Source organism: Gasterosteus aculeatus, chromosome 14 (genome assembly GCF_964276395.1).
Source record: "Gasterosteus aculeatus chromosome 14, fGasAcu3.hap1.1, whole genome shotgun sequence".
NCBI classification, from domain to species: Eukaryota; Metazoa; Chordata; class Actinopteri; order Perciformes; family Gasterosteidae; genus Gasterosteus; species Gasterosteus aculeatus.
In genome coordinates, this window is record NC_135702.1 from 12094604 (window position 1) to 12110335 (window position 15732).

Genomic DNA, 15732 nt, shown 5'->3' on the forward strand with positions numbered 1-15732 from the left:
AAACATTAGTTGTTGTCATGGTAACAGTCTTCAGCCACACTAGCAACTCTGTGTTCGGCTTTGATGGACATTTAGCCTCGAGGCCCTCAGTAGTGGTCCTGGTGGGCTCGCTAACATACTGAGAGTGTTGGCATGGTGATATTAAACTGGTAAGATACCAAATAATATTTTTGGCAGATAAATATACATTTCGCTAAGAAAACTTTCACAATTTGTCTTCTGGGGACCAAGAATGTCTGCACAAGTATTTGATGAACGGTTATGACATTTTGTACAAGTATCCTACTGAAAACCCTAAATTTAAACTTTTTGGAGTCAGAATACAATTTGATGGCAATCCAGGGAATCACTTTGGATATATTTCCATTTTGGAATGACGTGGTGAACTGACAGACCAACCAATCAACCCCCATTAGCATCTCTAGAAACACAGCCCTAAACTCAACGTGCCCAGTGCGAACGTCCTGTTCTTATCTGAAAAGCAAAACCATGGCTGTTTTTTTCCCCAGAGTAGACAATGCTTCTTTTATATGCTGGACATCTGCCTTTATCATTAGCCTAATTCTTTCCAACCAGAACATTATTTAAAAATAACAAAAAGTTGCAGACATGCCCAGAAAAGCATCCTCTTCTCTGCTGACTCACTGCTGCCACTTGGGCATTTTGTGAGGAATGTTTTGCAGTTGTTAACTGAGCCGAGTTCACAAAATTTGAATTAATTCATCAAATACCACACAATCAGATCATTCTGCACCAACAACAACCTTTTCCCGAGTGTCACAAAAGACAGAAAAGATCAACAGGAAAGCAAATTTCATGTTAGAGTAAAGATAAAACAGGTTATCAGACCCACTTGCTCAATGAAGCGCACAATAGCATCTGATGTTTTGATGTTTAGCGTATATCAGAAAACTGTTACTGCCACTACTGCTTGAGTTGCTACCCACAGGAACGCATTTAAAAGACTGCACCCTTTTTCTGTGGGTTGTGAAATTGTCCCTCTTTCTTCCAGTAGTTTGTCTTTCTTGTCAGTGTTAAATGAGAAGATCAATATCACGTTTGTATGCATGGCTAAGCAATAAAATTGGAGATGGAGGGAAACAACTAGTCAACATAAAGTTATTATTTAATTAATTCACAAAAAGTAAATATTCAGTTAAAACTATTTAAACAGTTCTCTATGCCATCACTCATGAATCGATCTGAAAGTGGAACTGTACCCCTCATAATGTCAGCACGAGTCAGAGTGAGGTCGTGAGACAGATACCAAACATTCACAAGATATAAGGCAGAATTCAGGAGTTTTATTTTTCAGATCTGCAATGAATTCAATATGGACACAATGATGTTGCAACTCGCTGAAGGGCACGAAAGGATGACAGTCGGTCGCTGTTCGGGCTCTCCTAGACTTCCCAGCAGGGCCGATACACCCGCCCGACCATGCACCTCATAGTGTCCCTCCTCAGAATGGGGATGTTCGGGTCCTGGCCGTTGTCGTCAGCTCTCCGCTTGTAGACGGTCAGTCCGCTGTGCAGCCCCCGCAGGTCCCTCCACAGGCTTGGATCGGCGATGACGATTACCCTCTGCCCTCTGCTTTTGCCCGCTGCTGCCACGTCTGCTTCGACCAGGGCGTTTTCTGGTGCCTCGTTGCTCAGCAGCGAGACGAAAGTATCCCGCTCCAAGGAGCCGTCGTCGGTCTGGCCCATGGGCAGAGCCGCTGCCAGAGCGTAGCACTCAAAAAACAGTGCTACGGCGAAGATGACCGACATCGGTGACCGTGTCATGGTGAAGATCTTCCAGGAGGTGCAGAGTGTTGGCTGCAGAGATGGACTTCTTTCCAGTGGTCTTTGCTTCGTTGTTCTGACCTGGACGTCGTATCGCCCTCTTTTATATCATTTCGGACAAGCTGGATGGGCCACGTTGCATCGTCTCTCATGATTGCTTCTCCTGTTGTGATCAGGAAATTAGTTGAAGCATTAAAAGGCAGTTGGGCAGAAGTCTTGCAGAGTTCAAGAGTGTTGTTTTGGCGGGAAGTTAATTAAAATCATCTCCAACGTGGTGCCTGACAATAGATCGCAGACGAGAAAACAGTAGGAATTCTTTGAGCAGATGACACCAAAAATAACATTAATCCGATATTACTGCCCTTTAAAACAACAAGGACGGATTACCGACCCGTGAAGCTCTTTGTGCCGACAGGTACTTGGTGGTAAGAGCCGTCCTCTCCAGGCATTGTCAATATGGGATTTAATTTGGGATTAGAGCAAACTGTTGTTTCCTGAAGTGTTTGTCTTCGTGGCAACACCTCACTCCTTGTCGACGTGTCAAAGTGAACAGGAAGTTGGGAAAAAAATGTTTCTCTCGACAATATAGAGTAGATGAGCCCAGAGGTGGAAGTTGATTTAAACTCCTGCTTGACTGCAGCATAATTACCATCCTGCCTCATTACCATTGCCAGGTGGGGCCTCCAGAGGCTTCGAACACCTGGACTGGATAATGAATGCAGTCAGATGAAAAGTGTTGACAAATTCACTTTTCTTTTTTTTTTGCCGCTGGGATAATTCACAGTCAGTGAAGCAGCGATGTTCTCCATCTTGGAAGCGGAGGCTGAAAAAGCTTGTGAGCACTAAAAACGTATTACACGTCAACTTAGACTTCAACACTGTAATTTGACAGACAAATTGAAATGCATAATGCAGAACATAATTTGATGTCATTAACTTGTTGAGGTTATTTTAGTCTTGGTATTGTGCAGATGGGAAACGCTGTCAACCATTTCTTATTGAAAGCCATGTCTGTGGTTTCTAAAAGGTCTGGCATTAGAGAATTATCTACACCCTGTTTTTGTTACTGTCTGAAAGGCCTTGTCGGGTTTTCAGGAGAAAGAAGGTTTTGTTTAAAACTTATCTCTCATTCCTATCTCTTGTACCTAGGTGTCAGCTAGTCGTATGTATCCCGTCATTGATGGGACAGGTGTAGTTATGCAGATGTCAATGAGGCAAAAAGAGCTTGTTGCTGCTTTTAGAAGACCATATTGATGTAAAATAGGAATAAATAAAATAGTTTTATTCCTAAAGACAATATTTTTTGCCAACATTTCCAATAAACGTGCCAATAAAGAGACAAATGAAAAATATCATCGCTCAGCTAAACCAGAATAGTTTCTCATTACTTGTTTTTCTAGAAACCACACCGGTTTATTTTTTCATTCATTGTTGATTAATCATGGCATTAATTATGTGGCATTAGTTATTGCTCGGTTTAGGAAACTATCCACGTTAATACAGTGGGGTAGTCAGGGTTATGGAAAAAAGACGAATCACACAAAACACATGCAGATTAAGAAGGTTTGAGATGGAAAAATCTAGATGCTAAAAGCATGTTGGCGGATCAAACCGTGAAAGGAATCGACAATGGCTGCAGTTAGCAGACACAATGGGAATCCCAGTCCTTGATGCTAATGTTACATGCTTTCGTACAACTCCCTCCTAATGGGGCTTTCAGACTCAACACAACACTCATTTAGAGGCAGTGTGGTTAGAAGGTTAGAATGGAAGCAGAAACTCTGAGAATGTATATCTTTTCTGCCTTTCTGTCCAACATTTCCGATGCCAACAGCAGTTTTAAATCAACACATTTTAATAAAATTGCCAAAAAAGATTTCCCCTTACATAGGGGAAAAATAAAGAGAAGAAGCAGGGAGCACTCTTTGCTGTTGGCCTTCGGGTGTAAAGGCGGAGGTGTTTGTGCGCCATAGACAGTGCAACGCTTCATCAAGAAGAAGGAAAAAGGCATTTCCAAAAGCGAGTGCGAGAGATGTGCTGACAAGCTGACTAAACGCCAAGCAAAACACTCGGCCTCGGCTCAGGTGTTTGGGGGGGGGGCTGAGGGAAGACGTATATAACACCAGCTCAGCGCCGCTTCTCTTTATTACGATACAGAGCGACGGGCAACACGACGCAGGCCCAAATGTTATTCCAGCTAGGTAAACACAGGACTCAGATCTAACAGCACTGAATGTATTAACAGGCACAAATTGAGTTATCTTGTTGAAATTCCAACAGGACGCGTTCTGCCAGCCCGTTCTGAGGTCGGACCGGTTGAAATCCTAGTTTTCGTTTGCTCCCAGACAGGTTAAGGATCGCTGTCCAGCAACATGCGCAGAGGGCTTTCCTTCAACAAGGGCACAAAGCTCTGGTGGAAATTCACTGCGTGTTCTCAACCAAGCAACCAGAGAGGTCTGCTTTAACACCAAGGCACGAGTACTTCCATTTTGGTAGACTTGGTAGACCTTTTCTCAATGGTCTGAGATATTGCTTTCACGAGAATGAGGTCACAGGCACTTTGACCTTTGAACACCAGTATCGCAATTGTTCTCTAAAAGTCTTCAATTAGTATGCCGCATGAAAACTACCCTGACAAATTCACTCAAAAAGATCACTTGAATACATGTAGAGGATCAAATTACTGCCCTACAATCCTGGGTGAGATTTATGCAGCTCAACGGATTGACATATTCCTTCAAGCCTGAAGGGTAGTAAATATAACACCGGTGTTTGCTCCTAGTTAGTGTTCTTGGATCAGCCAAAGGGCCGTCACATATTCACATAGCAGCCTCAAACACACCTTGGAGGGACCAAAGATGAAAGCCTGATCCCTTTGGCTATTAAAGGCTCAGGCATACGAAAGCAGAGGGTGTCAATGGAAGGTCATGGGGTCAGGAGGCGGCTGTAGGGGAAGATTAAAGTGAAAAGACGGGTCAGGTGCTACCTCGAAGGGTGATCATCTTGGATCTGTCACCAGCCAATCGCAGAACTGATGAGTCACCCAGAGCAGGTCTTTGGACCATGGGAGGAAGCCAGAGTACCCGGGCAGAACCCACACAGACACGGGGAGAACATGCGCACTAGAAAGAACCCAGGACCTTCTTGCTGTGAGGCGACAGTGGTAACCACCACACCACCGTGTTCCACAGAAAATGACATTTGCTAAGTGGGCGCCACACAAAAGAAGAAAGAGGGAGTCCAACATTCAGTTCTCATCAATAGATGATTCTGTGCTGGTAGTCATGGAGATGGTTACTAACATGTAATCACAATGTAGTACAAAAATAGCTGTATTGATGCTCTGCTTGTTGTAGACAGATGTTCTCTCAGCATCCCGTTTTTTGATTTAGGGATTGAAACACAAACTAAATGTATGAGAACATTTGGAAAATGTGAGCCCTGTACTGTAAGGGCCTGAAAACCTACATTCTTAAATCAGCTTCCAGTGATCCTCAAAGTCGAATGAAAAACAAGTTAACCAAGTTGTAACTATTTTCTAATCCAACCGAAGAAAGTAGCCAGAAGTGGCCAACATCTTTGTTTAGATAATTAAACAAAGAAAAAGGCCATAAAAGGAAAATGTTTTTACAAAGCAAATGTTCATTTTATTCGATAGTTAGAAAAGTCTTGTGAAATACTGTCACGGTGTGGTTTCACTTCCTGTTGTATTTTGTAGTTTTCTGCCACTCGTGTCCCCGGGTAACTTCACTTCCTGCCTTGTCCCGTCATCCCCTGTGATCGTCTAATAGTTTCCACTTGTGTCCAATCACCTGCACCTCCCTTGTGTATTTAAGCCGTGTGTCTCCTGTGTCACTTGTCGCGTCATTGTCTTTCGCCACGCATGTCCGTGTCTCTCGTCGTTTGCAGTTCCTGTCTCCCGTTTTGCCCCTTGCCCTTTTGTTTTTGCTTTTGGCTATTAAAGTCCCTTTTCTTTTTGAACTCTGCGTCTGAGTCCTACCCACCCACATCCCTGACAAATACCTTCAGAACAGTGGTTAGAAAAGTGTTGTTCAGCCTTCCGTGTTCATAACAAGGTTATAATTATACCTAACAAATATCTTTTGCTAAAAAAAAACTGTAAATTACCAATTTTGAAAGAAAAAGGTGGAGAGGCGGTGTGAGGGCATGGTACAAACAACAGCCCAGCTATGAAAAGGATTGCATTTGCTGTCGATTTTAAAGAAAAAACAAATCCTGAACAACATGACCTGGATTGTGTATTGCACAATGTTTTTTTCCATTAGATATTCCAGCCTTATTCTTTGTGAGGCAAAAGATGGGCTCCATTGTGTTGTTAAAAGGTTCCTGTTTCATTCATATCACGGTTGGTGTATATATATATATCTCAGTCTTATTCAGACAGTCTGAATGTTCTTGCATTGCTGTTAGTTAATAGCTTTTTCGTGATAGCTGGTGACTGTTTAGATTGCATAGACTCAGTAGTAGTAGTCAAGAAAGATTTGCAATGCAGCTACGTCTCTTCATTGCGCTTTGGCTCTTCACAGAATGACATTTTTGTTTGTTTATTTCTGGCAGGATTACTAAAACAAAATAATCTTCCCAATGTCTATTAACATTTTCTATGTGTAGATATTCAGGGCTGAAAGGCTGCCATTCCATTGACTTCATGGTTTTCAGATTTAAACATGGAAGCTTATTACCAGCGGACGTGTCACGTCACTAACAACGATTCCCTTCAGAGTGGACAACCACTTTAATATCAACTTGAACTGAACTGACATACTGCCTCAGTTATCAGGTGGGAGCTCGATTTCATCCAGCCGCTCGCTGATCGGAGTGCTGAACAGGGCCGACCTCCTGAAAGGTGCCTTCGGGTTTTGCACGGCAGTCACACCCTGCGGCACGAAATAACACAAAAACATTAAAAACCTTTTTAAATGTGATCAAACCTAAATCTCACATCCTGACACACAATAGTAAAAGAGGACACCGAGCGTTAAGGGAATGTAATCGGATGTTGGGATCGGGCCATGAGTGACTGTAGTTCACATTTTAAACCAAATAAACGGAACTTGCACAGATACAAAAGCCTAAACCCACCGTGCTCAGCATCAGAGAGAAAACGACTGAGTGGTCGGCAAATAAATCCACAGAAATCCACAGAAAATATTTGATGTATAATTAATGCAACAGCAAAGCAACAGCAATACATGACACAAAAGGTAAAATGATCTCACACACCTGTATCCGCTGGTAATTCTCACTCCAAAAGGTGACGGCCTCGTCAGTTTTATAATCGTGAACCTGCATATGGCACAAGAGCACAGTGTCCCACACACGCTCGAGAGGCTGGAACCAGATAATGTCTGACAATTTTGATTGATTGCTTGAATGAATGAATTGATTTTAAACAATTAGGTTATGCCATAGGGTAATTGATTAATGACCTTCCGCCCAAATACAGTCAGAGGAGTCTTAATACAACACATTAAATCCTTTACTGTTAATGTGTGGCGTTACTTTGTCAAGGACTTCACGTGTTTTATATCTCTGAAGATCTGAAAACCATGCACAAGGACAACATTGTACTGTTTTCTGTTTTCTACTGTTCTCTTCCCAGACGTCTCCTGATTTGACAGTTTGTTTGTACCGTCTGCTGCTCTTCTGCTTCTTTGTTATCAGTTTCCTTTTGTCAATGAGACATTTTGATCACAAAGGATGAGACGAGTTGAGAGGAAAAAAATGTCTCAATATCAGTCTGAGGCTGAGCCGTCACATGGAAAGAAAAATTCCCACATGTGTACCAAAAACAGACAAATTTAACACCAGCTGCCAAAAACAGCAACACGCACATTATGCAAATACAACAATGCTTTTGTTTTGGTCTAAATCACCTTTCCTCTTCATGGCTATTGCTTATTACGCGGCAACAGCCAGCAATCCTTGGCTTATTTCTCGATCACATTGCAAGCTCACTTCAAACCGGGTCCACTCACAATGGTAACCCAGCCTGCAAGCATACGTTTCGAATATAATGACAATCATGGTTCTGTTAAGAATGACTGTGACTGACTCGTAATGAGGAACTCTCTCACATGAATGTGCTCAAAGCAGCCAGGACTCAACTGAGCCCGGGGACAACCAGCTGCAGATTCTGCAGGGTCACCAGTGTCAAGCTTAGAGAAGACTGTCCACTCATATTAATTTGAACTTGCTTGGTGATTGATGTCAGCTAAATGCAATGTTGCCACTGACCAATGTGATTAGTTGCACATGTGCTTATCCTGCATGGGGGAATGTCTGCCAATCAGAAAGATATATGGATTACTCAACTGATCATTTTAAAACAAAAACAGTCAGCAATCTGTTTGCCCAGATTTCCTACAACGGAGTCTGCACTCCAATGGAAATATTAGAATAAGATTAATGGTGTTGGTTTATGGCCGTTCGAAGAAGGGGGAGAAAGCGAATGATCAGTATCAACTGCTGGCCTTGTTTGATTGGCTGGTAATATAAAAGAAGCAAAGCTAGTTATGTGTAAAGTAGATGAAAACGCATGCATGTACAAACCTAACAAATAAATCATCCAGATGTAGAACTGATGCAACATGTGGGGCTTCATTGTAGTGCCAGTATTGACATTGGAGTTTGGGCACTAAACATGTTGTTATGCTCGTAATTTAGAGTACACATGCTTACACTTACTTGTGTTGTCTCGGGGGTGAGGGGCACAAATCCCTCAACACAGAAATCTTTCTGGGTCGTGGAGCAGTAGTCCATTTCAGGACTCGGCGTATTCAGTTCAGCCTGAACCTCGTCTCTGTGAAAACAAGCGCATGTCACTATGTGGTAGTGTTCGAAGAAGAAACTCAGAAGTACAAGTGTCATTTTTTATATCAAGTGACTTCCAAATATAGTGCAAAAGCCTAATTACACTAAGCCATAATAGCGGCAGGTTTTCCCATGCTGCCGTCGTTGCCTGAATGCAGCATATGATACATGGGAATGGAAGAAGATAACAATTCCGCATTATCCACAGCAATGGTAAAAGTTTTCCAACCTTAACAGGCAAATGGAGAGCAGTCGAGCTCAGTCTGTTCATGAGTAGTAAGAAATGCAATATTCTTTGCACATGTCATTTAATGTCAGTATATCAATGCTCAAAAGACACGGCAAGCTGTAAAAAAAAGAAAAGAAAAGTCTTATAATCTCCAAACCTCTGATTTAGATGAATAAATTATACATGTTGATTAATGTTTAAGGCATTATGTTTAGCATCATATGTTTAACATTACAACCGATCAAGAAAATTCCTCAGAGAACCTTTAGCGGACGAATGAATCAAGCCCGGTTGGTGTGTTGTGACGTCCAGGACATTTAGTGCATATGGCTCAAGACTGAGTGATGAGACACTGTCTACTGCTGGACGAGACATTTTCATGGAAGACCTGATGCTTTGTATTCGTCATGAGCAGTTAACATGTGCTGCGTGTTCACAACCTCATCTGTGGGGTACAGTATATACTCTATAAACAGCATTAGGATGACTGGCCTCCATGTAAAATAACATCATAAAAGTGATTTAAAAAAGGTATTACAGCTGAGATGGAATAGTAAAACAAGCCCAGACGTGTAACTATTACATCATTTTCCTCCCAACTCATGGTAAGGCGGTGCTCTCTGTTTCCATATACAGCGGCTCCACTAGTCGCAATAATTCTTTTAGCGTCAAAAGACTTCAAACTTGATTTACCTCATCATCTCTGCGATATGTTTTTCCAAAAGCTCGCCTCTGATGCCTGATGCAATGGAAAAGAGATGAGCAGAGCATGCATGTCAAATCATAAGAAAAGGTTCTATTCAACAGTTAAAACAAACAAAAAAAAAGCTGTGTCAATACGAAGGCTGAAACCCAGGACTCTGCAAAACACCTGAAACAAATATGAATACTCTTTTGCAACATATGTGTAGTGTATACATGGGTCATACAATATTGGTAATTGCATCCTGCTGAGGGTCAAAGACAGACACATACCCCGCAGTCTCACCCCTGGACCTTTTGGAGGGACGTAACTCGCTCTCAGAGTGGTGACGGTCTCCATTTTGGAATCCTGGTCCATCGTGAGGATCCCTCCGTGTCCTTGTTTGAGAAGTTGTAACCTCGTCTTCTGAGTGTCAAGAGGAGCAACGGCCCTCTGTATGAATGGAGATGTGGGGTTTAAATGAAAACAGTGAATATAATAATAGGTCGTTTTTTTATAAATATATTATATAATGGGGAAACCTATCTACAGGGGACCTGCATGTTTTACCTACCAAACAGGGTGTTTGGTTAAAAAAAAGAACCTTTGCTGTGGCGAGAAACCGCTCAGAGAAGCTAACACAGGTGTGACCAATCACATCCATCACGAGCCAATAGCAGCGCCCTGACGTCATTACAGTACCGCCACATAGCTTTGATATGACACAAGATGTAGAGTTACATTCAGCAGTTATACATGACACACAAACAAACATACATTCATGCATAACGTTACATACATACACGCATGGCTAGCTGACATTACACGAGGATAACTCTAAACTCACCTCCTCTACCCAGTTGTGCAACATACAACCCCGTCCGGTCTTCTCCAAAGGGTTCTGCTGTTCGGCCATTGGAGCATTGAGATGAGCGCTAAACTAGAATACGGCGCCGTGTGCGTGAACGGATAAACTTCTTGCGCAAGTCAACTGGCCTATATATGATACCCAATGTCCTCGGAACTAACGCGACACGTCACCTGGCAACAGGGTTCTGTTTAGGGAAGCGTCGCCTTGGCAACTGGAGCCCCCTCCTACGGACGGACGCCCGCTCATATGAATACATCTGCAAGCTTCAGGGCGAGATTCCCTCTGGCGAGCAACGAGAAATGTTTGTCAGAATCAGAAATACACACATTGGGTTGCAGTTGCTCACATTTTAGAATAAAAATGAGTAGCGAAATGCCATAAAAGTATAAAAATAAGGATGCATATATATATATATATATATATATATATATATATATATATATATATATATATTGTACCAGCGTAAAAAAAATAATCCATATAGAAAAATACAAGTAACTCAAAATGGTGTGTGAAAATGCAAGAATAGTGTTGTTTTTCAAACTATCCTATCAGCTCTTCAATCCAGTGGCATTTCCCATCTTGCTCTTGGCCTTGCAGAAGGTGTAGAACAACTGCGGTGTCGAGGTTGTCGACGCCTTCATTGTGCATGCCGACAGAGGTAGTTAGGATCACTCTCACTGTATGTGAGAGGGCTGCGATCAAGTCGGACAAAGATCCCACCGACTATGTGACGATTGCCACTGATCCGTGCTGTGCAGGACTTGGACCAGCCTGCTCTTTGTCCGCTCATTGGGCTTGAGCAAAACTCTCAAGCTCGAGCGTTTGTATATGTTAATGAGGATTCATGTCTGTGTGTTTACATTCAGATGAAGCTCTGCTCCTGGCCCAGATGAGGAGACGCCGCTGCTGGACTCAGAGCTTTACACCCTCCAGCCTTATTTACGAACGCAGGAACAAGCTGATCTGGATCTCTCTGGGTCTCTCTACGAAGGCTGGTTGCGGCCTTGATATTGGATCATGAGTCCAAGATCAAGTGGATGGTGGTCAGATTTCACCAGACCTTGTAGCGCCGATAATAAGCATTATAAATAACTAAGCCTAGGCTGCAGTATTACATTGAGTGTTTCATAACCAGTTTACAATAAGTGAAAAAAATCAACATTCATTGAATAGCAACAGTCTTCTGTTTCCTACCAAAGTCATTTCACCGATAAATTCCAATCCCTTCAGTGTGGATACTTTTTCCTTGAGTCACTCCAACTACACCCACAATGTGACGGATCCTTTCCAACCATCTCCCTCTGTCTCTGATGGTAACCCCCAACTTGTGGAAACCTGTTGTGAGAAAACCTGTAGGCCTACTGACAAAATCAAGGTTCTCAAAGTCGTTGATGGTAGATGAAAACACCAGAGTGTCATCCAGATACACAACCTTTGTAATCCATATTTGTCCTCATCTAGCGCTGGAAGGTACTTGGCGCTCTGCAGAGCCTCAACGGCCACCAGCGGGAGTTAGCATGTAAAAATATTCTTTATTGTATGTACAAAACAAATGTAAAAATAGAATCACAGAGTCCTGCAGTGCCTAATATTGACTGCAAAAGACAAACACAGGTAGACAATGTCTGTATTTGTGTGAGACCGCCAGAGACCTTAGTGGACTATTATTAGTGATAATAGGCTTCTGTTAGTGTTATTATCTAGTATGTCACTAACTGTGTTAAAAACAATGTGTAGGTTAACGTTACTGTGAGGAATTCTGAAGCTACTTATAAAAAAATCTCAATTTAAGCTTGATGCCTCTGTTTTACGGTCATAGTTGTCTATAATGTTCTTCATCTGTGTCACCGGGTCAGGTTCTGAGTAAATCATAGTTTCACCAGAAACTCCCTGAGCTCGCTCCCTGATCCGGCCTCTGCGGCCTTCGACCTGCAGTCAGAGCCCCGGCGGGAGGCCGGTGAGCTCCCAGCAGCAGCAGCTGCTCCTCTTCACGTCAGGAGCAGAGCGTCGTCCCGCTGCTCTGCCAGACGCTGCTGGGAGTCGACTCAAAGTGCTCTGACTCAACAATATCCTGTCAAAACATTGTTGTTGCAAAGTATTCTAAATTGTATTTGTATTTACCCTATATTGTATTATACTGCTGTTGCATTGTGTTTCCACTGTATTCTTTTGTTATTGTGTGTTTTGGTGCATGCATTTCTGTTCATTGCCCAAAATTATTTAAAAAAAATGCGTGTTAAATGCTTTTAAACGTCTCAAAGGAAAATATGCATTGAAACACATGCAAATAGCACAATAGATTCACTTAATTTATTAAAGCTATTCAGGAATCAGGGATAAGGAACATTTATTGCCTACATATGTTAGAGATACAAGGAATTTGACATTATAAAAGAGTTAAGAGGTTTCTTTAGACAGGAATGTTAAGTGATGGATAATCGCCCCCACATTCCTTAAGGCGAGCACATAAGCTCTTCCTTCGCTCTCCTAGAGAGAGCTGTGGGTGAGGGCATCGTCCCCAGTGAGGCAATTAAAGTCAACAGAGATCACACTCCTTTGATTTGATCACCTGGTAAAATGCCTTCACATCCATCCACTGATTAATCCATCCAACCATCACCCACGGGAACATCCACCCTGGTGAGGAACATCACCGGTCACATGTTGTTTCTTCTGTTTAACTTTCATGTTTGTCCTTTACAAAAGAAAAAAAGAAACACCAGAGCCCCTGGTGTGACGTAACACGGTTTCCTAATGATTTCAAAGCCACTTCCATCTGCGGATGAAGAAAAAAAAGGTGGTGGAACGTGAGTAGATTATTTTGTCATTTACAGTATACTATTCTCAATGTTAAAAAGGGAGTTCCATGCTAGTAAATAATAACACTTTAATAAAACCATTTGTATCCTAAATTGCAAGGATGGATCCATTGATTTAAATCAGTCAGTGTTTACACTGAGAAAAAAAACACATGCAGCTGGTAGTTTTTAACTTTCAAAATCATATTAGCTCATAGCTTGATATTATCTATTATTTTTTTCCTGTCATAAGACATTTTAACATGCAGCAGCTCTCGTTACACATGAAGGTGAGTGTCATTTGCTGCCAAACAAAGGAACAAAATCGTCATTTGTGTAGTAGAAAAAACTTTCAGAATATATTTATTTCACAGTAACCATGCTTATTTACTTGCTTATCACTTATTAATTTCAATGTAAACCATGCAAAAAATAACATTCCGCATCTGCTTCAGTGGTTCCAGTGTCAAACTGTGCTTCGTTCATTCTGTTTTGACCCGTGATTATGTTTGCTATAGATACCACATGCATCACTACCTGGATAATGTTCTCTGTCATCGGTGCGCCAGAAAATTAAAACAGGCCAGACTGAATTATCCTTCTACCAAAATATTCACACATTACTAAAGAGTTTACATCTGAGTAGTAAGTAGCAAGTATTATAATGTTATGCGTGAATCTGTAAATAACTAAAGCTAAAAAGGCGAAAAAAGAGAACTTCATCAGTTTCTGTCCAATGACTGTCCTTTTTAAACAATCCAATGTTGATGTTAGACGTAAATCTGTATGTCTGATACTAACGTGTAACGAGTCGTCAGAAATGGTTTGAACATTTAAGAACGGATAGTTGACCTCCAGGCGGCACATCGGCCATCCCGGGTTAAGGATGTTGATCAGCACTGAGCACAAAGGGCAGCTGATTTTTTGAGCAGGCACTTTCACAAAATACTACGCAGGTGATTGGATGGAAGCATCTGCCTCTCCGTGCCGTCTCACGCACACCTGCACCACGCACATGTCTATTCGGAGTGTTTCTGGCCGGGTGGTCGGCCAGAAACACATTACTTACTTGGTCACACGACACCTGAAAAGCAAACCTAGCAATGTGTGTGACATTTGTGTAATTTGTCTAACCCCACAAAAAACCATTGCCAAAAAGCACAGAAATGACCTGGTAGATTAGCTTCGAATTAAGTCGCACCTTGAAACCTGACATATTCTCATGCCCATCAGAAGTACATCAGCTGTATTTTCCTGTAGCGAAAGATTTTTTTATATGTGAATGTCCTTTTAACATGTTATTACATTATTTCTAACAGTGTTAACTTATGATATTATAATATCTACATATATATATATATTTTTTTTAATTAACTGTTAATTGAAGGTTATGTAAATAAAGATAAAAGTGTCAGAAAACAAACTGTTTTTACTCTGCATAGATCCATGATAACCTGCTTTGTGTTGCTGATCTACAAACTCCAGCGTTGATTGGAGACTTAAATTAAATAAATGATAATGATATATATATTGCAATGTTCTTTTTTTTTTACGATTTAAAAAATGTTATGGCTAATGCACTCTTTTTCATTTTGCAGTTTGCTTTGGGGACTTCAAGCTCCCCAACTGGATGAAAAGGCAGAAAATAATAAGACGACAGACGGCCCGGTCAGTTTTGTGGGGTCAGAAGGTCACAGCGGCGTTCAGCAGAGACCTTCACTCGGATGGCCGGGGCGCTAATAGGCGCCGGCGTAGCGTCGCTGTGGGAAGTGGGTGGTAATTACAGCCATTGCAGGAGCGGGAAGGTGTCCCCCTGCAGAGAAGAAAGCACACGCGGCCACAAACACACTGCCTGTGCCTCCGCAGCTGATAATGAGCCTCTAATGATCGGTGATGTCATTACAACAAACGCACAGCTGCCTGCTACCAACACGCTTTTCTCCTCCCCTATCTGTCCACAGCAGCTTGCGCTCAATTAGGCCGCACACACTTAATGCTCAGTTTCTCCGCGGCACACTTGTTGTGTTTTAGATAATGACAATGGAATAATACGAGCAGCATTGGGGAATGTCAGTGACAGGGCGAATAAAGCCTGCATCAGATAAACTAAAATAATTGCTAGGATAGTTGAGGGAAAAAGTGCAGTTGATGTTTAATGGCAGATGAAAAAGGAAAAGGAAATCTCCACGGTGCAGTTTTATTTAAACAGACCTTTCTGAAAGGTTACACCGGGTAGACTGCTGAACGTGCTTCTGTACTTCTGCATCCCGTGAGCCCTTTTTTGCAATTCATTCATAAATTCTTTTTGGGAAGAAGTAAAGTTTGTGTGAATTTTGTAAAGAGGATCTGCCTCTGAGAAGAGCTCACATGAACCGACTTAATGTATGAAAAGAACGGACTCATTATGGCTCTTTTCTGCCTTTCTCTTGTTACAGCCTTTGTCGATGCAAACATCAATAACCAACCAGACACCTCATATCAGGAGCATCAAATGCCCCCCCCCCCCCCCCGGTCCATAAATGGAAAACGAG

General features: G+C 42.0%; 2 protein-coding genes across 2 annotated transcripts; both read right to left on the reverse strand.

The window, feature by feature from the left end:
- Nucleotides 1-1284: 1284 nt before the first annotated feature.
- On the reverse strand, nucleotides 1285-1874 carry pmchl (pro-melanin-concentrating hormone, like). The gene has a single exon (XM_040198300.2). The coding sequence runs from the start codon at nucleotides 1782-1784 to the stop codon at nucleotides 1404-1406; it is 381 nt and encodes a 126-aa protein (XP_040054234.1). The 5' UTR covers nucleotides 1785-1874; the 3' UTR covers nucleotides 1285-1403.
- On the reverse strand, nucleotides 1285-10598 carry spag8 (sperm associated antigen 8). The gene is made up of 7 exons (XM_040198299.2): nucleotides 10377-10598; nucleotides 9823-9982; nucleotides 9541-9586; nucleotides 8493-8607; nucleotides 7029-7091; nucleotides 6571-6682; nucleotides 1285-1947 (listed from the first exon to the last, which is right to left on the reverse strand). Exons 1-6 carry the CDS (start codon nucleotides 10443-10445, stop codon nucleotides 6575-6577), a joined length of 561 nt encoding a protein of 186 aa, XP_040054233.1. The 5' UTR covers nucleotides 10446-10598; the 3' UTR covers nucleotides 1285-1947; nucleotides 6571-6574.
- Between the last annotated feature and the right edge of the window lie 5134 nt (nucleotides 10599-15732).